This window comes from Ceratotherium simum, chromosome 10, assembly GCF_057802395.1.
Source record: "Ceratotherium simum simum isolate JZ-2026a chromosome 10, ASM5780239v1, whole genome shotgun sequence".
NCBI classification, from domain to species: Eukaryota; Metazoa; Chordata; class Mammalia; order Perissodactyla; family Rhinocerotidae; genus Ceratotherium; species Ceratotherium simum.
The window spans coordinates 35,331,342-35,354,402 of NC_141909.1; the positions used below are offsets into that span (position 1 = coordinate 35,331,342).

General features: G+C 39.7%; 1 protein-coding gene across 2 annotated transcripts in view; it reads left to right on the plus strand.

Moving 5' to 3' along the window:
* The first annotated feature begins 222 nt into the window (after positions 1-222).
* The window catches only part of MZT1 (mitotic spindle organizing protein 1), a 28,458-nt gene continuing 5,619 nt past the window's right edge, over positions 223-23,061 (plus strand). The window contains exons 1-3 of one of the 2 annotated variants that reach the window (XM_004423070.3): positions 233-378; positions 9,965-10,110; positions 17,450-19,258. In XM_004423070.3, the coding sequence (XP_004423127.1) occupies positions 306-378; positions 9,965-10,110; positions 17,450-17,473 (243 nt within the window). In that variant the 5' untranslated portion in view covers positions 233-305 and the 3' untranslated portion in view covers positions 17,474-19,258. Of the gene's footprint in view, positions 379-9,964; positions 10,111-17,449; positions 19,259-23,061 lie in introns of those variants that run through there. The other variant, XM_087435993.1, reaches the window with a different exon arrangement.

Sequence of the window (23,061 nt, forward strand, 5' to 3'; positions counted from 1 at the left end):
GCTGTCTTAGGCCAACCAGGGCACGGGGCTTGTGGGCGACTGGCCAATCGCATCGCACCGCTGTCCGCGAACCAGCCAATCGCATCGAGGCCGCGTAGCAAATTCGAACGGCAACTCCTCGCTTCACATTCCGCGCAGAGTAACGAGGCTCCAAATTCAAATCAACGCAGCCTCACGCCGGCGACGAGCGCGAGGGGCGGGGCCTGCCCGGCGTGAGCGGGGGACGCGCGGTGTGATTGCCCAGGAGAAAGGAAGGCGCTCCAGTTCCGGGTCAGGCCCTTCTCCCACCTCCCTCGGCCTCCGCCATGGCGAGTAGTGGCGGCGCCGGGGCAGCGACGGCGGCGGCGAATCTGAACGCGGTCAGGGAGACCATGGACGGTGAGTGCCCGTTTCGCCCCCTTTACCTCGCTTCCGTTTCCCAGAGCCAAGGCCCCCAGGCGGAGGTGAGCCCAGCAGGACTTTAGGTCCAGTTCCTGCCCCCAACGGCATCTTTGAAGAGCCTCCCAGGCGATCCGCCACGGCCGCAGGGCTGGTGGCTCCATCTTTGGAGAGTTGTCTCTTCGCTCCTGCGTAGTTTGTCGCGTGCACGGCGTTGGGCCTCCACGTCAGCCCGGCGCGTGCCCCGTCCGTCCCACGCCGGACCCCCGCGCGCCGCCCGCGCCCCCTCCCCGCGCGCCACGCCCCTCTCCCGCGCCGGGTCCTCGCGTCCTTCCCTCGCGGCCCAGCCCGGCGCGCCGCGCCGGACCCCGCAGGCCGCCTACCACCCCCGCGCTCCGCCCGCACCCCCTCCCCGCGCGCCACGCGCCTCCCCCGCGCCGGGTCCTCGCGTCCTTCCCTCGCTGCCCAGCCCCGCGCGCTCCGCCAACGCCACCCGTCTCCTGCCGCGCCGGATCCTGCGCGGCGCGCCCAGTGAGTCCCTTGCTTTTAGTCGCGAGCGGGGCGCGCCGTGGAAGCCCTCCAGACTGTCAGCCTGTGCGCACCGTGGCCGTGTCTCTTCGGTCACCGCTACATCCTTTGTCCCTTGCATTTTAGTAGGCGCTTTTTAAACATTCGGTGAATGAACGAGTCGCCCCTTCATCAGAATCGCCCCACTTTCGTCATGGAGCGGGTGACGCCGGTGTCCGGGGCCGGTAGTGTATTTCTCTGTCTTCGCGCCCCGAGGCGTGCGGCTTAAAGCCGACACACAGGTGGTAGAAGACTGAGCGTCTTGGAGTTACCCTCTCTCTAAGCTCTAATGCGGGCTCTGCCACTTTGTACCCCTAGTGGTGAACTTGGACAAACTGCTTAAACATCTTTAAGTCTGCTGCGTGTGTGTGTGTGTAAAATGACGTTACTGCCTCCTAGGGTTATCGTGAGTGTTTAAATAAGATAACTAGGTAAAGGCATATTGAAGGTGATCATTAAAAGATAGTTACTGTATTATTTTTGTGTTAAAATGGCATCCCGCTTACAGACTCCTTTGTCTCTGTTTTATTCGCATCTACGTATATATGTGTTTGATGGATGTTAGACATTGCTTTTTGCATTTTCCAGGGGATACCCATATCACCCTCTATCTCTGTTAAAACATAACCCCATGGAATTCTCGCTAAGCAGTATTGGCCTACATATCCTACCTCTGTCTCCTTCACTGTAGGCTCCACTGCCTAATATAACCCTTCCTTATAGAGATTTCTGATAAGGCTTCTGGCTTTTTCTGCACTGGCTGCTGCTTTCCTTTTCACAGAATTACTTATATTATTAGAGCCTTTGCATCTAATTTTTTACTTACCAAGTATCTGCCTTGCAGTTTTTCTGAAAAATAGAATTTTGTTCTTAACATCATACTCAGCCTATTTCCCATCCTTCTTGATGTATCAAAGCTTATTAATTTTGTTTTGTAAGTGGATTTTTCTTTTATTTTTCTTTTATTTTTTTCCCCCAAAGCCCCAGTAGATAGTTGTATGTCATAGCTGCACATCCTTCTAGTTGCTGTATGTGGGACATGGCCTCAGCATGGCCAGAGAAGCGGTGCGTTGGTGTGCGCCCTATCCCGGGGCCGCCAGTAGCAGAGCGTGCGCACTTAACCGCTCAGCCACAGGCCAGCCCTGTAAGTGGATTTATGTACAGAAAAGCTATATGTATACAGCATTATTGTCTACGGCCACAGGATCCTATTTGAATAGAAAACTCAGCGTTTTATCTCGGGTGGAACTACTGATGTAGAAATGAGAACTGATAGTTTGTATTGGTTCCATCATCAAGATTTTTACTGAGAGACCTGTGTGTAAAATAAAGATTTTAGAGAGTGTAAGAACATGAAAAAGTGAAGAAATGCCAGATTTTTTTAAAAAAGCAAAAATTGGAGGAGAGAATGTGTGGATTAGAGAACACTGTTCCTCTGCATGCAGTTTGGCCACACACCAGAAGGTAAAAAGAAAGGCCCCAAGTAGGCAGCGGATCAGCCTTTGTTGTTGTTGGTTTTTTTTTTTTTTTTTTTGTGAGGAAGATCATCCCTGAGCTAACATCCATGCTAATCCTCCTCTTTTTTCTTTCTTTTTTTTGCTGAGGAAGACCAGCTCTGAGCTAACATCTATTGCCAATCCTCCTCCTTTTTTTTTTCCCCCAAAGCCCCAGTAGGTAGTTGTATGTCATAGTTGCACATTCTTCTAGTATGTGGACGCGGCCTCAGCATGGCTGGAGAAGTGGTGCGTTGGTGCACGCCCGGGATCTGAACCCCGGGCCGCCAGTAGTGGAGCACGCGCACTTAACCGCTAAGCCATGGGGCCGGCCCTCAGCCTTGTTAAATGTGGCTGCCAGATACTGTTGTGTCCATTAGAACTGTAAACTTACAGAAAATCCCTGCTATCATGCCATAATCGGGTCCAAGACAGTCACCTAAAATGTGAAGTGAAATTATTGCTAAGTTAATGACTATTTTTCATACTGTCAATAATGATTCAGGCACAAAGGGAAACAGTGACACTTGCACTGTAAGTAATTGACCATACACTCAACTGAAAGAGGCCTAAATGCAGTCTTTTATAATCCCACCTTCCTCCACCCTCATTCCCAGAAATAAAACTTTAGCTTGCCCAAGGTGCTGGGCTGACCTACTCAAACACAATTATTTTTGAAATTCTGTTAATGAGGGGTTTCACTATCCATGAGAGCCTAACTGAAGTGTTCAAAACTTGTTGAGTCTGACTCCCCTCCTTCAAGATCTAGCCTATTTCTCCTCATCCTCTTACCACCTCTCTCCTGTCAGTATTAGAGTCAGCTAACAGTGATTTAATCTTTTAATGGGTGTCAGTGATTTGCAAGGATTGTAGAACTCAGCTACAAATATTTGTAATTTTATTGTGAATTGAAAGGATTTTGATAAAGATACTTCAGACAGGGGAGGAAGCAGTGGACTTCTGTTATTTGTGCGCACAGATCACTCTGAAAAGAACCTGATTGATCCTGGCCCTAATCTGTTGCATAAGATTCTCTACTGTCACTCTTAGATCCTCAACATTCTCTTTCCACACTCCCTCTTTAAAATGTCAGGCTCTTTCAACTACTTCTCTCTTTCCTCCAGTGTGTTCTATCGCCTCTTTTTGCTTTTCAACATTTTGAAATTTTAGATACTCTTTATTGATAGCTTCATACTTTAATTCTTATTTTCTTATATTCTAGAATTTTCCTTATCCCTTTTTTACTACTAGTGATTATGTTTTTGACAATTATAAAAATGTACCTCTTCCAGTGTAATACTACTTTGTATATCAGGTAGTAAGCTAGAAAAAGGAGTTAAGAGAGTCCACAGTGTACAAGGCAGTGTCAGTGAAACAAACGTATAATCCATGCTACCACCACTGGTCTAGTTACTCATGTGAGGAAGAAACCTGGGAGTCAGTCTGGCTTTCTCTCACCTCTCCTGTCTTCTTTTCTTCACTAAGAACTTTTCAGTTCTTCATCCATCTCAGATTTGACCACTTGTCCCTCCTGTCCACAGTGCCCACCAGTCTTTCACCAGAATCGCAATAATTTAGCTGAACTCCCTCTCCACATGTGTTCTACCACTTTCCAAGATCCATTCTGTATTATGCGGCCAAAGTCTTTTAAAATTGAAAATCTGATTTTGTCACGCTCCCGTTTTGTATCTTCTAGTAGCTTCCCAGAGTTCTAAAATCTTCAATAGGGCCTGGGTGGATTTTCATGTCTGCCTCATCTGATATTTTACACCTCTTCATCCCCTTTAATTACATTGCCTTCAGCTGTGAATTTACCAATTTCTCCCCAGCATGCGAACTTTTGCACAAGCTATTTTCTTGGCTCCTAGTCTTTGCCCTTCCTCCTGCCTCTGCATTAGTTGGGTTGATTCCTATTCACCCTTGACAACTAAGCTTAATTGTCACTTCTTCAGACAAGTCTTTCCTAAGCACTGTGTCCTGTACAACTAGGTAAGATGCCTTTGTGATATGTTTTGAAAGTATGCTGCACTTTTCCTTTATTTTACTTATCATAACTGGAATCAGTTATTTTAATATCTGTCTCTTTTTCTAGACTGCAGTGTCCGCGAGAACTGGGACCATATCTATCTTGTTCACAACTACGTTTCCAGCAGTAGTGTAGTAGGCACAAAATACATACAGGTACCAGTTAAACAGTAGACACTACAGAAATACTTATTGACTACAGACAGTTTGTAAAGTTAGGAAGTAAAGATCAGTGTGAATTTTAAAAGAAAGCTTACAAGAAGTAACAGTAGTACTGAGATGGACCTAAAAGACAGCATGGAGTTATATGGAGGGAAGAGAAAAGGCAGAGGAGAAAAGCATGAACAAAGTTGTCATTTATACATAGGGTTCTACCATGAAGAGAAAATGGGAGAGAGAGGAGAATTTGTCAGAAACAGTTAATGATGATGGTCATGATGATGATGTTGTTGGAGAGTTGGCATAGGGTCAGAATATGTGTGCTAGTTATCTGTTGCTGCATAACAAATGACCCCAAACTTAGTGACATAAAACAACAAAAAGTACTTCTGTCTTGTAGTTCTGGGTGTTGTTCAGGCTCATCTAGGTATTTCTCACGAAGGGTGTCTCGTGCATTGCAGTTAGATAGTGCTGAGTCTGGAATCATCTCAAAGCTTCCTCACTTAACTGTCTGTTAGTTGATGCTGGCTGTTAGCTGGCCCCTCAACAGGGGCTGTTGTTGGGAACCTGTGGGCTTCCTCACACTTGGAAGCTGGGTTCCATGGGAGAGTGTCTCAAGAGAGAGCCAGAGGAAGTTATATTGCCTTTTGTAACTTAGCCTCAGACATCACGCATTCACTATTGGGAGATGCAGTCTTCCATGAGCCCTGAGCATTCCTGCACATTCTTGTTGCATATGCCAGGAATGCAAGGTCCTGACTGCTCTTTCCTCCTCCTGTTTCTCAGGGTTGTGTGTATAGTGAGCAACAGTGAGGGATGAGGTAACATCTACCTCCAGATAAAGAGAAGCTTTGCTAACTGCTACGAATTTCCCAAGCTCGGTGTTCTTCAGCTGTGAATGTGGCCTGTCAGTATAATACATTACCTCACTAGGTCAAAGGAGAAAAGCTACCTGGTCATTTCAGTGGTTGATGAAAAGGTATTGAAAAGACTCCACATTTTTTTCCTCGTTTTAAAGTCTTAGCAAAAGAAAACAGTAAATTTTTAACATGCTAAAGGATGGTTATATGAAACCAACATCATCCTTAACGTTAATTTTAAATACATTCTAAATAAAATTGGGAATACCTGCTTTTACTGCTCTTTTTTTAAACATTGATATCAAAGGTTTAGCAAATAGTGCAGGGTAAGAAGAGAAAGAGACTATGAAAAAGGACGCGGAACTGTTATTTGTAGGTGATATGGTTATCTGACTAGAAAACGCGAGAGAATCAACTGAAAAACTGTTAGAGGCTTCAGTAGAGTATGTTAAGGTGGCTGGCTACAAAATAAAAATAAGTAATATCCTAGAGTATCAGCGCTAACCACTTAGAATATGCAAGAGCAAGGCAGAAATCCATTTATGAAAACAATCAAAACTATAAATTAAAGAAATTGATGATTCACTATCAAAATTGATGATGAAGTGCTTGCTGAAACTTTCTGCTCCAAGCATATAAAAATGACAGGAAATAATATTAAAATACAGTTATCAGCTTAACCATGTTCAAAAACAAGAAAGGGAAGTCTCCATTGATTAGAAAGAGAGAAGTTTCCCCCAGAGAAAGGAGCAGATGGGAACCACAGCAGGGGACTGGGAGTGGAAGCTGATGAAGCACGCTGCCCTGTGTTAGTGCAGCTGGGGGCCAGGAGAGTGCCGTCTGCCACGGCCAGGGATTGAGAAGCACCATCCGTGTGTCCTGTGGGTCTGGAGCCAGGATGCTTCTACAAGGCCTGATCGAGAGACCAGTGTGAGACTACCTGTCCAAGAACGCATCACCAATCCAGGATATCCAAGAAAAGTCCCCTGGTGGAAAATGAGCTTTCAGCCAAAAATCACTAAGCACCTAAGGCAGATAAAAAACATAAACAACTAACATGAAAAATGAAAAAAAGAAAGTAGTCGTAATAGCTAACGCTTTTATTGAGCACTGCCATATGCCAAACATCATTCTAAGTGTGTCCTTTAATCCTCACCATAACCGATAAAGTAAGTACTGTTATCCCCATTTTACAGAATGATGAAGTGAAGGCACAGAGAGGTTGTCTTGCCAAATAAGTGATGAAAGTGAAATTTGAACCCAGGTAGTCTGGCTCCAGAGAGCACACTTTTAACCACTCTCTTTTGCCACTTGCTTATGCTTGAAGAAACAGAAAACAGAAATCTCAAAAATAGGTTAAGATAAGAATGTAGTCTCAAGTAGGTAAAGGCAACAAGAACAGTCACAAAATAAGAAGTGGTTAAAAATAAGCACTTACCTGTGAAATGAACAAACAATTATGGGGGAAATTAGAAATCTTAAATTCAACAGGTAACATGAATAACACCCTGAATATAACTAAAGAGCAAAGTATTAGTATGTTGGCATATCAAAACTGAAGAAATGAAAATGAGAAGTGCTGTCAGCTTTCAGCCAAGATGGAATAAGAGGGACTGGATTTACCCTCCTACCTGAAACAACCAACAAAACCCAGGCACAACATGCAGGACAGTGGTTTTCAAGACACTGGACATCGAAGGACAGCGAAGGCCAGTGATCCCTGAGAGACAGGAAATGAACGAAGTGAGCTGGATAGTTGCCCCAGCTTACTGCCTTCAGAGGGTTTCCAGGCCACGATGCAGTGGGGGGAGAGGGGAACCCAGGCAGAATGCAGTGGACACCCTGATTTGAGCAGAAGGAACTTAAGAGTCTAGGGAGACCAAGGAAGGTAGAGTTTTAAAGACAGAGTGAGAAGAAAGAGCTGCACCCAGAATTCTAGAGATCTGCAGAAAGGTCTCCCTCAGCTATTCAGCAGAGCATTGATTAGCACATGTGTGTGAGGAAAGTACCCACAAAGCTGGGGAAAGAACCATCTGAAAGGATTAGAGGGAATCATAATGCTCACACAGGACTGAGGATAGTGCCTGTATCTACCAGCCAGAATGGAAAACTTCACACTTCACGAGACATTGGGTAGAGGACTCAGGGGGTCTTACCTCAGTGATGTGGAGTAATTAGCCCTACACTAAACAGGGCTCTGGTCCTTACTAATAAATCTTAAAAGACCCAAAAGGATCAAACTCTTCCCAGATAAACTGCATCTCATTGCAAAACTCAAGAATATGTATAGAAATACAAAAATATCTAGTACCCAACAAGACAGAATTCACAATGTCTGGAATTCAGTCAAAAATTATTAGGTATGCAAAGCAGGAAAATACGACCCATGATGAGAAAAATTCAGTCAGTTGAAACGGACCCAAAACTGACACAGATGTTAGGATTAGCAGACAAGGATATTAAAACTGTACTCCATGTGTTCAAAAAGTTAATTAAAGGCATGGAAGACATATTTTTAAAAAGACTCAAATTGAACTTCTAGAGATGAAAATGAATGTCTAATATGGAAAAGTAGGAAGAGTGCATCTCATGATCATCATAAATACTATGAAAGTTTTCAGACAGACTTAGACTTAAATTAATAGAACACTTCATATTGTTAGCTTGCCCATTTGTCCCAAAATAATAGATAGTTTTCATGCAATTCAAATCAGAATTGAAATGGAATTTGTTTTTGAAATCAATCAAAATTTTTTTGTGTGTGTGAGGAAGATCAGCCCTGAGCTAACATCCGATGCCAATCCTCCTCTTGCTGAGGAAGATTGGCCCTGGGCTAACATCCGTGCTCATCTTCCTCTACTTTATATGGGACACCACCACAGCATGGCTTGATAAGCGGAGCATTGGTGCGTGCCCGGGATCCAAGCCTGTGAACCCCGGGCCACCTAAGCGGGACGTGGGCGCTTAACCGCTGCGCCACTGGGCCAGCCGACTCAAAATTTTTAAGTTCACTGAGAGAATAAAAGGGCTTATAATAATGAAAGGTAATAAAGGTATCTTTTTTTTTTTTTTTTTAAAGATTTTATTTATTTATTTTTCCCCCCAAAGCCCCAGCAGATAGTTGTATGTCATAGCTGCACAACCTTCTAGTTGCTATATGTGGGACACGGCCTCAGCATGGCCCGAGAAGCGGTGTGTCGGTGCGCGCCCGGGATCTGAACCCGGGCCGCCAGCAGCGGAGCGCGCGCACCTAACCGCTAAGCCACGGGGCCGGCGCAATAAAGGTATCTTTAACCTACTACATGCAATGTAAAGTTAGTAGTTAAAATTATTTCTCTGGCACAAGATAGACATGCAACAAATCTGTAGGTATATCGGAATTTACTGTGTGATAAAGGCAGCATATTAACTCAGGGGTAAAAGGATAGATCATTCAATAAATAGTATTGGGGCAACTGACTTATTCTTGAAAGGAAAAGTTAGAGGTTCTTTGACCCAAAATCCAGAGAGTTAAGTATTTAAATGTTTATGGAGGGAGGAGAAATAAACTTTCAAATGCTAGAAGAGAATACTGGTGAATAATTATTTAATCTTTGCGTGAGGAATAACTTTCTAAGTGTAATGCCAAGGGAAAATGATACAGGAAACAACAGATAACATGTTGACCATTCACTTAAAAATTTCTAAACACATTCTGGGAAACAGCCACCATAAAACAAAAGTTTAATGGAGTGAATGAATGTATTTACATCCTGTGGTTGTCTGTGCTAGTGCTTCTCATGTCAAAGACAAATAGTTTTATAAACTATAATAAATATTGTTATAACTATATGTTTTATAAACTATAATAATAAAATGAAATACTATAAAAATGAAGTTAAAAAATATAAGGTTTCATTTTTATTAGATTTGACAAAGATTTGTCAAATTGTAAAAGTTTCTAAATACTTTTAAAGCCTTAAATATGTATATTACTGACTGAGCAGTTCCACTTCTAGGAATTTATCCTAATAAAATAAAATTTAGTTCGTATGTGCAGATGCTTATCACACTATTAATGGGGGAAACATGAGACCTACCTAACTCTTAAAGTAGTAGAGAGGTTAAGTGATGTATGGTGTTTCCTTAAATGGAATGTTATGTGACTAATGAAATTACATTGTAAAAGAATACTAAAAAGTAAGGAAATGTTCAGAATAATCCTGATTATGATGCATAAATTTTAGATAGATATTAAATGAGAGGTAGAATATAAACCAAGATGTAAATAGCAGTTATGAGGAAGGAGGTTGTAAGTTTATTTTTTAAGTTTCTAGAGCTAAGTAAGGGCAAGACAGTATTACATGCCAATTTCCAAATCTAGGGATGCAATGCTAGTTCTTTGGTATTATGCAGTATTATATGAATTAACAACAAAAGTATTATGTACATATTTTTAAATGTTGTAAGATTCTGTTTTTAAAATTTTCTGTCTTTTTTCAGTTCTGCTTGAGATTTCAAGAATTTTGAATACTGGCTTAGATATGGAAACTCTCTCTATTTGCGTACGGCTTTGTGAACAAGGAATTAACCCAGAAGCTTTATCGTCAGTTATTAAGGAACTTCGCAAGGCCACTGAAGCACTAAAGGTAGAGATTTGTATGTTAGTTCTTTCTAAATAAAGATGCTTTTATTTAGAAAATGATTAATGATGAAGTTGTCTGCAAGATCCTAAACGTGATTAAACTAGCTTCTGTCACCATCAGGAGAAATTCTGAAGACCAGGAGCTTAGTAGCCGATGTTCAGATCACAAAAATTGCTGCTCTCATGGACCATGTTGTCTTTTCCCAGAAGTCTCCAACTGTGTTTGGAATTTTCTTTGTGTTGTGGGTAAAATTGTGTCTGTCCCAAAAAAGACGTGCTCAAGTCTGGTACCAGTGAATGTGAGCTTATTTGGCAATAGTGTATCTGCAGGTGTAATCAAATTAAGATGAGATCATAATGGATTAATGACTGATGTCCTTATAAGACAAGGGAAATTTAGACACAGATACACAAAGAGAGCACCATATGAAGACAGACACAGAGGGGAGAGTGCCATGTGAAGACAAAGGCAGAGATTGGAGTGATGCCGTTTACAAGCCAAAGGCAGCCAAGGATTCTCGGCAGGCACCAGAAGCTAGGAAGAGGAAAGGAAGGGTCCTCTGTTAGAGCCTTCAGAGAGAGGATGGCCCTGCTGACGCCTAGTTTTTGGATTTCTGCCTCCAGAACTGTGAGAGAATAGTTGTTTTAAGCCACCCAGTTTGTGGTACTTTGTTGTGGCAGCCCTAGAAATCTAATACAGATTTACTACTGGGAAGTGGAGTGCTGCTGTAAGAAATACCTAAAACTAGAAGTGGCTTTGGAATTGGGTAATGGGTGGAGATTGGAAAGTTTTTAAGGCACTTGATAGAAACAGCCTAGATGGCCTTGAAGAGACTGTTGTTAGAACTGTGGCCATTAAAGGTGATGCTGGTGAGTGCTCAGAAAGAAGAGAGAAGAGCTGTAGAGAAAGCCTCAGTCATCTTAGCAAATACATATATCACTATGAACACAATCTTGCTAGAATTATGAACATTAAAGGTGCTTCTGGTGAGGTCTCAAGATGGAAATGGGGAACATGTTATTGGACACTGGAGGAAAAGCTATCCTTGCTATAAAGTGACAGAGCACTTGGCTGAACTTTACTCTGCTGTTGGAAGGAAAATACAACTTGCAAGCAATGAACTTGGATATTTAGCTGAGGAAATTTCCAAAGTATGGAAAGTGCAGACTGATTTCTTCTTGCTTGCTTATAGTAAAATGTAAGAGGAATGAGAAATTGAGGATGGAACTGGTAAGCAAGAAGGAACCAGTGCTTGCTTTGGAAAATTCTCAGCCTATCCAGATAGTATGCTCTGGAGAGAAGGCCAAGAGTGGTTCTGGGCCAGCTTTTGCTGAAGAGCTTAGAGGTGTGACTCATAGATCCAGTCATCCATCTCAGCACAAAACATGGCTGGGTTGGACTGAAAGGGCCCAGTACGGGACAAAATGAAGGAAGGCTGTCAGACTTCTGAGTTTCTCTAGGCAGGAAATGAGGCTGATAGAGCTACCCGGCTGTGAACATGTATTTATCCTTCAAGAAAAGGGAAGAATGATTTAGACACCAGGGAACTGCTGAGGCCAATTAAGTAGCGCTGCCAACATGGGCCCAGAGGACTGCCATGTTTCAGATTCAAATTCACTACCTTTTAATTGCTGAGATTGGGAACAGGAAAAGTGTTGTGTTCCTTCTCCTGCTTTCACACGCTAGTTTAAAATATCAGGTGATTTTAGGGCCGGCCCCGTGGCTTAGTGGTTAAGTGCGTGCGCTCCACTGCTGGCGGCCCGGGTTCGGATCCCAGGCGTGCACCGACGCACCACTTCTCTGGCCATGCTGAGGCCGCGTCCCACATACAGCAACTAGAAGGATGTGCAACTATGACATACAACTATCTACTGAGGCTTTGGGGGAAAAAAATAAATAAAAATTAAAAAAAAAAAAAATCAGGTGATTTTATTTCCGTGTTTATATAGTACTAACTCACCATGAATGCTGAAACTTCAAGTTTAGTCCCTCTTAAAACTTGTCCAAGGACAAAGTGGCTTCCCTCTAGTCTTTTTTCTTTGAGGAAATAGGACTATTATAAAACATGTAGCTTACCCATCTCAGATTAAGTGACACTCCAGTAAGTTCTGATTTGGATCATTGGTTTTGTGCTTTTTAAAACTTTTTAATTAATCTTATGCAGGGGCTGGCCCAGTGGTGTAGTGGTTAAGTTTGCGTGCTCTGCTTCGGTGGCCTGGGGTTCACAGGTTGGGATCCCACGTGTGGACCTGCACAGTGCTCATCAAGCCATGCTGTGGCAGCATACCACATACAAAATAGAGGAAGATTGGCACAGATGTTAGCTCAACGACAATCTTCCTCAAGCGAAGGAAAAAGAGAGGAAGATTGGCAACAGATGTTAGCTCAGGCCCAATCCTCACAAAAAAAAAATACGCAAAAAGGTAAACAAAGCACATTTACAGAGCAAAAATTTATCATGAAGAGAATATTCATACAGTTCTCATTGCCAGCACCCTAAAAGTTTCCTTGCGCTCCCCCTATTACTAACCTCTCCCTCCTGCTCTCCTCCTCTCTAACTGCTGTCTTGACTTTTATGGAGATACTTTCGTACTTTTAACAGTTTTACTGATTAAGCATGGATCTCTCAACACTGCATTTTAATTTTGTAAGATTTTTGAACTTGATATAAATGGAATCTTACAGCAGTCTTTTTTTTATGGGTTCTTTAGTTTAACATTATGTTTACAAGGTTCATTTATGTTGTGTGTAGCTGTAATGCATTCCTTTTCACTGTAATAATCATGTTTCATTGTACAAATGTACTACAGCTTATTCCGTCTACTGCAGATGCTGTTAGGTTGCTTCCAGTGTGGAAGCATAGTTGTCCATGTCTATTGATGCATGTATGCATGCATTTCTCTTGAGTGTGTATCTAGAAGTAAAATTGCTGGATCTTAGGTTATGTGTTTCTTCAACTTGAATAGATAATGCCAAACTTTTTAAAGTAGTTGTATTTATAGTCCCACCAGCAGCATATGAGTTTCCCTTGCTCCACATCTTTGCCGATACTTGTTATTGTGAGTCTTTTTAATTTTAGTCATTCTGTTGAGTGTGTGTGGGTTTCTTATGTGGTTTTATTTGCGTTTCTTTGAGTACCAATAAGGTTGAATGCCTTTTCACATGTTTTGGGCAATTTTGTTTTGTGAGATATCTTTTTAGGTAGCTTGCCTGTTTTTCTGGGTTGTCCTTTTCTTTTTTATTGGTAGTCTTTAGAGATTCTGGGTGTGAACCTTTGTCAGATGTACATGTAAGATTTCCAGTTTTTTAAATCAGGTTTTTAAAATAATCATAAAAACTATTCAGATTTCCTATTTCTTTAACTCACAATTACTGCTTTCATATGACAGAAAGAAAAATAACCGAATAATATAAGAATAGCTGATATTTATGAGTACTTTCCTTTTGCCGAACTCTGTGCACCAAAGGCTTTCCTTGCGTTATTTCCTCTCTAGTCACAGCAATGATGTGTACTATACTACTGTTAGTTGACCGCTAAGAAAACTGAAGCTTATGGTGGCTGACTTCTCCCAAAGACTTAGAGATAAGTAGTTGAGCTAGGATTTGATGTTGTACTGTCTGACTTCAGAGTTGTTAACTACCCAGTTTCCACTTACAGTAAGTTCTAAAAAATATCTGAGTCTGCCATTTAAGAAAGATCAGTTGGTGATTAGAAGTGAAACAGTCAATGGACTGTAGCATGGGAACATTCCCTGGCTTAGTGTTCTGTCATAACCCTGTTGATAAAAATAAGAAGTAGCGTATAGTCTTTCATCAATAAATTTCCAAAATTCTAATAGAAGAGGATTTATTTAATGCACATCTTCCACAACTGCAAGAATTTTTGTTCTTTATGCTGGAGTTTGAAAGAGAATAGGGAGGTAAAATAGGAAGAGATTTTTGTATTGTAATGCAGTTTGAGTGCTATAAGGGAACCAGAGGTAAATAACCTAGCTGAAGCAAGGTTAACTGACAGAAGAGAAACTGACAGAAGTGTTTTGGCGTAGCATTTTCTTAGATGAAATAAAACCCAAGGTATTAGGATAGGAGAGTCAGAATGACCTATTTTAACATAGCTTTGTCAGCTTTGCGTATACTGGTTATTCCACATCTGGTGAACCATAGTGAGATATAGGAGGCAAAATCAAGATGAACAAAATCAGAAAGTGTTGCCCCTTTGAATGGAAGATCGGTCTCACATACACACATGGAGCCTCTTAAAATGCATTTCTCCCATAATCTAAAACCAGTATACCAGTATCTCATTAAAACTAGGCAGGGAGGGGGCTGATTCCTTGACTTAGTGGTTAAGTTCAGTGCACTCTGCTTCGGCAACCCCAGTTCGGTTTCCGGGCATGGACCTACACCACTCGGCAGCGACTATGCTGTGGCAGCGACATACAAAATAGAGGAAGATTGGCACAGATGTTAGCTCAGGGTGAATCTTCCTTAGCAAAAAAACAAAACAGAACAAAAAAGCTAGGCAGGGAGGAGATCCTGAAAAGTTCCTAGCAAAGAAGAAAAATGTTAATTAGAAATTTTTCTTGTTCTCTTTAAAGTAATTTTGGAAATCTGTATAACATTTATTTAAAAAAATGTATACTCATAATTTTAAAATATTTAAATCAGAAAATATAAAGAAGGAAACAGATTATTCAAGATCACCCAAGAGATAACTGGTGATAATATTTGGTGAACATCATTCTAGATAGTATCATGCTACTTTAAAAATAAAAATATTATACTTAATTTCATTGAATTAAAAAAGAATAACCTTCCTCAGTTGCTTCTCTCCAGATTAGTCTTTTCTCTCTTAACTGCTATGTTGGGTCGGGGTTGGGAGCTGGTTGGTTCAGAACTGCGCTGAGCCACAGCTGCCTTTCTTTGCCTGCCCCTTTACAGATTTTATAAGCATAAGGTAGTTCTCCCTTTTTTGTGTGGTTACTGTTAATGAATTTTTCTCATTTTTTGTTTATTGCTTTTGGTACTAAAAATAGAGTAAGGAGAAACTGTTCCTGCTTCATTCTACTATCTTTACCTAGAAATCCTAGTAATTAGAATTAAATTGTATGGTGCTTATCTCTGCTTTAGAATGTGTAAAATGTAAGTCAAGGACATCATGAAATGTTGCAAGGAACTGTTGGTCTGAAACATCTAGTTTTTTCTTTTGTTCTTTAGTTATGTAGAAAATTGTAACAATTTTTTTGTGAATTATTTTGCCTGTCTTTTTTGTGTATTCTTATTGCCTAAGTCATTTATAGTAAAAGTAGCTAGTTGTGTTTGCCCAATTAGATAAGTTTCTTAACGGCAATGGATAAGTCGCCTTATATGTCTCTCCTACAGCATAAATAAGACTGTTAATTAGGTGCATTTTTAAAAAAATAGAATTTATTTGTGTGACTGTTTCTTTCATCAACACTGAATTTTTGTATTGTCTCCGCAGTGCTAGTATTTATGTGTAAGCAGTTATTTACATATTGTGATTTCAGAAATTCTAGGCCAAGTGTACTTTCCTGTATCTTCTGCTTTCGTGCCAGGGTTCTGTGAATTATACTCTGATTGCATTCCTGTGCACTGAGCCTTGACCTTTCTTGCAGCTGTCCTGTACTATCGCTGACATCTTAGGGTGAGTGATGTATCTCCTCACTGTGTTGGAAGGTCTCCTGCAGCAGGAAGACATTGAAGGTGTAGAATTTGGAGTTGGGAGAGAAATGAGGGATTAAATAAGTCCCATGTCCCCACTCATTCTCCCAGAGGAGGGAATAAACTTGCGCAGAAAAGGAAGGTTTGGAAGAGAAGACTACTAAAGTTGGTTTTTCCCAGGGCCAATGCTTATAAATTTTTGGAATCTTTAATGGCAATTTGGTAACTATATAGTTCTTTAGGATGCCATTGCTGTCCTTTCAAAAAGTAGTTCTGCATTCGTGTAACATGAAAGCTACACAAGTTTGATGGCTGACTTAGTTTAAAGGAAAATACTTGTTTCATTTTCTGTATCTGGGAGGAGAACCTTTAAAATTAGTATGAAAATGGAATGAGACAAGACAAATTAAATTGCATTAGAGTAAGGTATTTTAATTTTTAAAAAATTCTAAAATTGTGTATATTATTTCAAGTCTTCTTTGAAGTAGATGATTCTGAGAATGGGGTTAGGAAGAAGACAGAGTGTGGAAAGGGTAGGTGGCCAAAGCTGATCTAAGAACCTATAAGGGTAGAAAGAGGTAAGAAACCTCTTAGAACAAGGGAAATTGTTTTCAAACTAGTTTCTAATTCTTGTGACTAGTAAACCCAAAGAAGAGAAAGGCTAATTAGAATAGCCAACTATATGGAAAAACAAGCTAGGTTCTGTTGACTGCAAAGAGAATGTTTCAGATTGAGTTATCCGTGGTTTTCTCAGTATCATTAGTGATTTTTATGAAAGATCTCTGAACTTAGATTAAACTTAAAAGCAGGTTTTAATTAGAAAGTTGAAATGTAAATGAATTAAAAGTTGACCAAATTAAACTTATTTAAAATCATTAGGGCCAGCCCCTTGGCTTAGCGGTTAAGTGCACGAGCTCCGCTGCTGGTGGCCCAGGTTTGGATCCCGGGCGCGCACCAACGCACCGCTTCTCTGGCCATGCTGAGGCCACGTCCCACATACAGCAACTAGAAGGATGTGCAACTATGACATACAACTATCTACTGGGCCTTTGGGGGAAAAAAATAAATAAAATTATAAAAAAAATAAAATAAAATCATTATTTTCATATTTGGCATTAAGAAATTACTTGTTCAAATCTTTGTCTTAGAAATATATATCAAATCACTTATGATGTATGGTATGATGTCTGGGAATTTCTGCAGAATAATTAGAGAAAGTGTAATGGTTGGTGGTGTAGGTGAAGCAGGATTAGCCATGTGTTCAGTATTCTTTTGCCCTTTTTTCTCCACATTATAGCACAACAGAAAGATCTTTTTCATTCTTAATCCCTTTTTCACACTATAGTGAAACATGCAGAAACAGGCCAACTAATAAAGACTGTGTGGATAAGGTCTGCTATCGGTTAATTTTTCAAGTAGCGTTATATTTTTACGTTAACTGTGTTATTTAAGATGATAGAATAATCTGTTAGTCTAGCAATCAGTTCAAAAGGTAGTTCTAATGTACTGGAAAAAGTGAAAACCACTGCATTTTCCTGATGAAAGCGGTTGGGTGTAATGCCGGGGAGGAGTTTGTTAGTGACAGTGCAGTATTGACAAATTTATCTCCATGGGGTATTTCCATGGTTTTCTTTAATGAATGTCACTTTTCTTGTTCTAGGCTGCTGAAAATATGACAACCTGACTTTCTGGAGAAATCCTGATGAGATATGTCAAGCTCTGCAAGAAGATTTGAAGATTGCATTATAGTCAAGAATGTACAGTGAAACTACTGCATGCAGCAGTGTAGAAACATTTTCCTTTTTAAAAGAATTATAAAACCATAGCTTTATAAATCAGTGGAAAGTGGCTTACAGAGAGAACCATCAGATGTGTGTATGTCACATCTTTTTTTTAACAGCTCTAATGCTTTGGCATTGCTCTGTTCGTATTTATGTATTCCTTCCTTAGAGCTCTGATAGCTTTAATTTTCTAAGCAGCCTGTCCATCAGTTCTGCACATCTGCTGTGCCTGGTTGAAGTATAGTGGAACCCATCAGTAGTAATGTGGTAGTTATGACTTGTTGACATCTCCATTATAAACTTTAATTTTGAATTGTTTATGCATAATAACTGGATTTATTTTGTTTTGGGCTGAAAGTTGACAGAACTTCAGCCACCATTTGTGAATTTTGGTTTAGATTCATTATATCAGAATCTTGTTTTTTGTAAGAGTACAGAAAACTTTTGTTGTAATCTGCTCTTAACAAAGAATATTTAGTTTTTTAAACACAAAGTTTGACTGGCAGTTAATAGGGTGAACCAGATCATTTTTGTATTGATTGAAAAATAAAACTTTAAGAAATTTAGATTTTAAAAGTAATGACAGTGCTTATTAGCTTAGTATTTATCATTTGAATCATTTAAATTTAATGAGAATATTAATTGACAATATTTTTCTTTCTAAGTTTTATACTCTGTGAATGATGGCCTAAAAAAAATACATAAAATGAAATATTTCCAACATGCAAAATTCCTTTTTTACTTTTATTACATAAAAATAATTTGAGTGCTTACCTAACACATCTTGAGTGCTTATCTAATAAATCACTGAATAGGAGGTGTCTTTCAACAAGTTTATTAATATTTTCTAAAGTAATAAAGATTTCCAGTCATTAAACAAAAATAATCAAGTGTTCTGTATCAGGAATTATAACTATACCTTTCTGAGATAATTTTTGTGTGTCGTCATTTTTACCCTGAAAGTTTTAACTGACTAAAGTAATGATTCAAAATAAATTTTAGAAAATTTAGGATAGTATTGATTCTATTCCTGTAACACACTCTCAATGGAATATTTTTTCCAACACTAATACCGATTTAATCTGGTTTTGTTTCTTAAGAAATTTTAGAATTTGTTAGCTTCCATTTAAATGATAGTACAAGCATTCACTCTTTAGCAGCATTTTCTGTTAGCACACAAACTAAAGTGGTTTTAAGGCTTAGTAATGGTGAAATGGCAACCTTCTGTACTGCTGTTTTTAAAAATCTAGTCTTTTGACTATTTTGACTTTTAAATGCATGGCAAGGGCACTGGAAGGTTTATTATTGGCAGAATTGGTTGGGAGACAGTAGCAACTTATGGTAAGTTATTTGTTTGATAATAAACACTGAAAAAACTGCATATTGTTATTTATAAAATTGTAAAGAGAACACTTTTGACACGCTCCAAAGTTTGTATTTACTTTTAGGCCATAAGAGTTAATAGTTTTATTTATGACTTTGTAGATTAAGTTATTTATGTATGAAACAAAGCAGGAAAATATATTGAGGAGTTATGTTTACAGAGGACTTCTTTAATGTGTTAGATTTCTGAAATGTAAACCTATATTTTTAATGCATACTTAAGTAATACTTAAAGCAAACAAAGTAGTGATAAAATTGCAGTGTTGTGCATGTTGTCAATGACAAATAAAACCATTTTGGTGATATTGGCATGTACTTTTGATTTAATATGTGCTGCTGTGAATTCAACTTATGTTTCTATAGTTATTCTGTAAATGTTTAGATGCTTATGTATGATTGAAGACTGTTTAAAGGTAGGCTATAGAATTTACAGTGTAAAATTAGGCTTGAGGTGTAAAATGGAATACTTTTTCCCAGATGGTAAAAGGAGATAGTTATATCAACATTGCCCCAGGCTTGAAAACAAAGTTGGCAATTCAGATACACGTGAGATTATATTTTTCTATACTTCGAGTAAGAGTTTCTTTACATTGTGGGACTTTATGAAATTTACATACATGTTCCAGACATGCTTAAAAGTTTTCCAATAACTGAGTCAAATATCAGTTTTTAAACTTTAAATTAGTTAAAAATTCAATTTCTCACAGTAGCCATATTTTTTATTGTAGTAAAATATACACAACATAAAATTTACCATTTTAACCATTTTTAAGTTGTACAGTTCAGTGACGTTAAGAACATTCGCATTGCTGTGCATCTGTCATTACTATCCAGAACTTTTTCATCATCCAAACAGAAACTTGACCCATTCTCCCCTTCCCCCAGCCCCAGAAAAATGGTAAACATTTTTCTAGTTTTAGTCTCCATGAATTTGACCATTCTAGGTACCTCATATAAGTGGAATATTTGTTTTTTTGTGTCTTATTTCATTTAGCATGATGTCTTCAAGATTTATCCATATTGTACCATGTGTCAGAATTTTATTCTTTTTTAAGTCTGAATAGTATTTCATTTTAAGTATTTACTGCAGTTTATTTATCCATTCATCCACTGATGGACATTTAAGTTGTTTCTACCTTTTGGCTATTGTGAATATGCTGCTATGAATATTGGTGTACAAGTATCTGTTCAAGTCCCTGCTTTCAATTATTTTTGGTGTATACCCAGAATGGAATTGCTGGAACACATGGTAATTCTATATTTAATTTTTGGAGGAACTGCCATACTGTTTTCCATTGTGGCTGCACCATTTTATACTCCCACCAGCAAGGCACAAGGATTCCAGTTTCTCCACACCCTTGCCAATGCTTAATTTCTGTTTTTGTTTAAGTAATAACCATCTTAATAGGTGTGAAGTGGTATCCAATTGTGATTTTAATTTGCATTTTCATACTGATATAAGTGATGTCGAGCATCTTTTCTTGTACTTATTGGCCATTTGTGTATCTTTGGAGACATGTATTTAAGCCTTTTGCCCAATTTTTAATTATTTTGTTGTTGAGTTGTAGGAGTTCTTTATATATTCTGGATATTAATCGCTTATCAGATATATATGATTTGCAAATATTTTCTCTTAATTCTGTGGGTCGCTTTTTCACTTTCTTTCTTTTTTTTTTAAATAATTTTATTTATTTATTTTTTTCCCCCAAAGCCCCAGTAGATAGTTGTATGTCATAGTTGCACATCCTTCTAGTTGCTGTATGTGGGACTTGGCCTCAGCATGGCGGGAGAAGCAGTGGGTTGGTGCGCGCCCGGGATCCGAACCCGGGCCGCCAGCAGCAGAGCGCACGCACTTAACCGCTAAGCCACGGGGCCGGCCCCTCACTTTCTTGATAGTGTTCTTTGCTGTACAAATTTTTAAAATTTTGATGAAGTCTAATTTATTTTTTCTGTTGTTGCCTGTGCTTTTGGGATCATGGCAGAGGCGCACCAGACTGCTGAGTTGACAGGTGCTGAGCCATAGCTTGATGAAGGACCCTACACAGCAGGAGTCTCACCTGAGAACAGGACAGGAGCCAGGAGACCACAATCTTGGGCTGTGCTTTGGAGACAGACTTACCTGGTTTCCTATTCTGGCGCAGTGACTTTGGGCAAGTTACCTCTGAGATCTAGTTTCCTTATCTGAGAAATGGGGAAAATCCTCCCTCACAGACTTTTGAGGATTAGATCAGATTTAGTGTGTGTAAAATGCTTTGCCAAATACCTAAAATACATCAAATGTGTGTTTGTACACACACGTGCAAACACCATACACACACACAACAATTCCATTGGGCGCGGAGCACAGGGCTGTTGAAGAATTATGCACAGAACTGGGCTAGTAGGGCAAACTAGGTGCCCATGATCAAAGGTCTGGTTTTCAGGTGAACCCTGCGTGTTCCCCCTTCCTCTCCACGTGACGTACGTAAGTTTCCTTTACTGTTGACACTACTTTAATACTGTCCCCAAGATAGAGCCAAAATCTTTTAAGACACCATAAGTAACAGTTTGAATCTCTTTGTTAAGAAACTTACGTGCTGAATTGTGTTTCCCCCAGATTCATATGTTGAAGCCCTATCCCGCGCTACTTTAAATTTGACTATATTTGGAGGAGTGATAAAATGAGGCCATTAGGGTGAGTCCTAATGCAAACTGACTGCTAGCTTTATAAGAAGAGGACACTAGGACACAGGGAGACACCAGGGGTGTGCATGCACAGCTGAAAGACCATGTGAGGACACATCGAGGTGGCGGCAATCTACAAGCCAAGCAAAGAGGTTTCAGAAGAAAACGAGCCTCCCAACACCTTGATCTTGGATGTCTAGCCTTCAGAACTGTGAGAAAATAAATGTGGAAGCCACACAGTCTATAGTACTTTGTTATGGCAACTCTATCAAACCAATACAGAAACAAATATTTGTGAAGTGCCTGTTGTAGTCAGTCTACAGAGGATAGTAAGCAAGAGCTAAGCAAATTGGGAGGATGAAACAGGCTGTTTGTTTTGTTTTGCTGAGGAAGATTTGCCCTGAGTTAACATCCACTGCCAGTCTTCCTCTCTGTTGTGTGTGGGTTACTGCCACAGTATGGCCACTGACACACGAGAGGTGTAGGTCCACACCTGAGAACCAAACCCGGGCTGGCGAAGCAAAGTGCACCGACTTTAACCACTAGGCCACCTGGGCTGGCCCAGGCTGTGTTTTTTGAAGAAGACTTGATGGGCTGTCTTGCCCCACAGTGGTGAAGAGGTAGTAAGTCTACTCAGGGATTCACTGAAAGTAGCCCAGAGACCAGCCAGCCCCTTGGGAAACCTGAAATATGAAAGAATAAAAATAATTTTGGCTGGTGACAGTTCTGAAATAATAGATTTATTATTTTTGAGGTACGTGATCCTGTAGTTTTGAAGACTGACACAATTGAAGGTTACCATTTATATATAAGTCTTTGGGAAAGTCTGCATTTTATGTGACAGAAATGTGTAGCTCGCTAGTATTAAAACCCATATGAAGTAATAGAAATGGGTTGAGTCATTTACATGCAGGCAGCTTGAAAAGTCTCAAATGGACGTATTGCTGAGAAATCAAGATGGTAGCCTGCTGTGGATTAGGACCTCACAGAAGAAAATGGATTAATATAAAAGTGCTTTGATATTCACCAGTGGCAAGGGTATTTTTACACAAACCCCATTAAATGAACAGTTGGATTTTTTTTACATAGAAAATGGATTTGCTTTTCTAAAGACTTCTTAATCACTTGAGTCATTAACAATATATTTTTAAACGTAAACAAAAGTTTCCTATTTCAAAAAACAAGTATTAAGTTAGTTTTACACAAATTATTTGCTCTCATGAAAGGGAATCCTTGGCTGAGAAAGAACGAAGAACAAAGGTGAGAACAAGATTTCTAAGCAAGGAGAGAAAAGAAGGCAGGCAGTCTAGAAAAAGTAAATCTTGTTTGCACTTTTTGGCAGCAAACTGAATAGCTGGTATTCTGTCCTTAAGTAAGTTGAGTAAAGGTGTCAAAACAACTTTAGTTATTTGTGGATTCTCCAGAAACCATGAGTCCTACCATC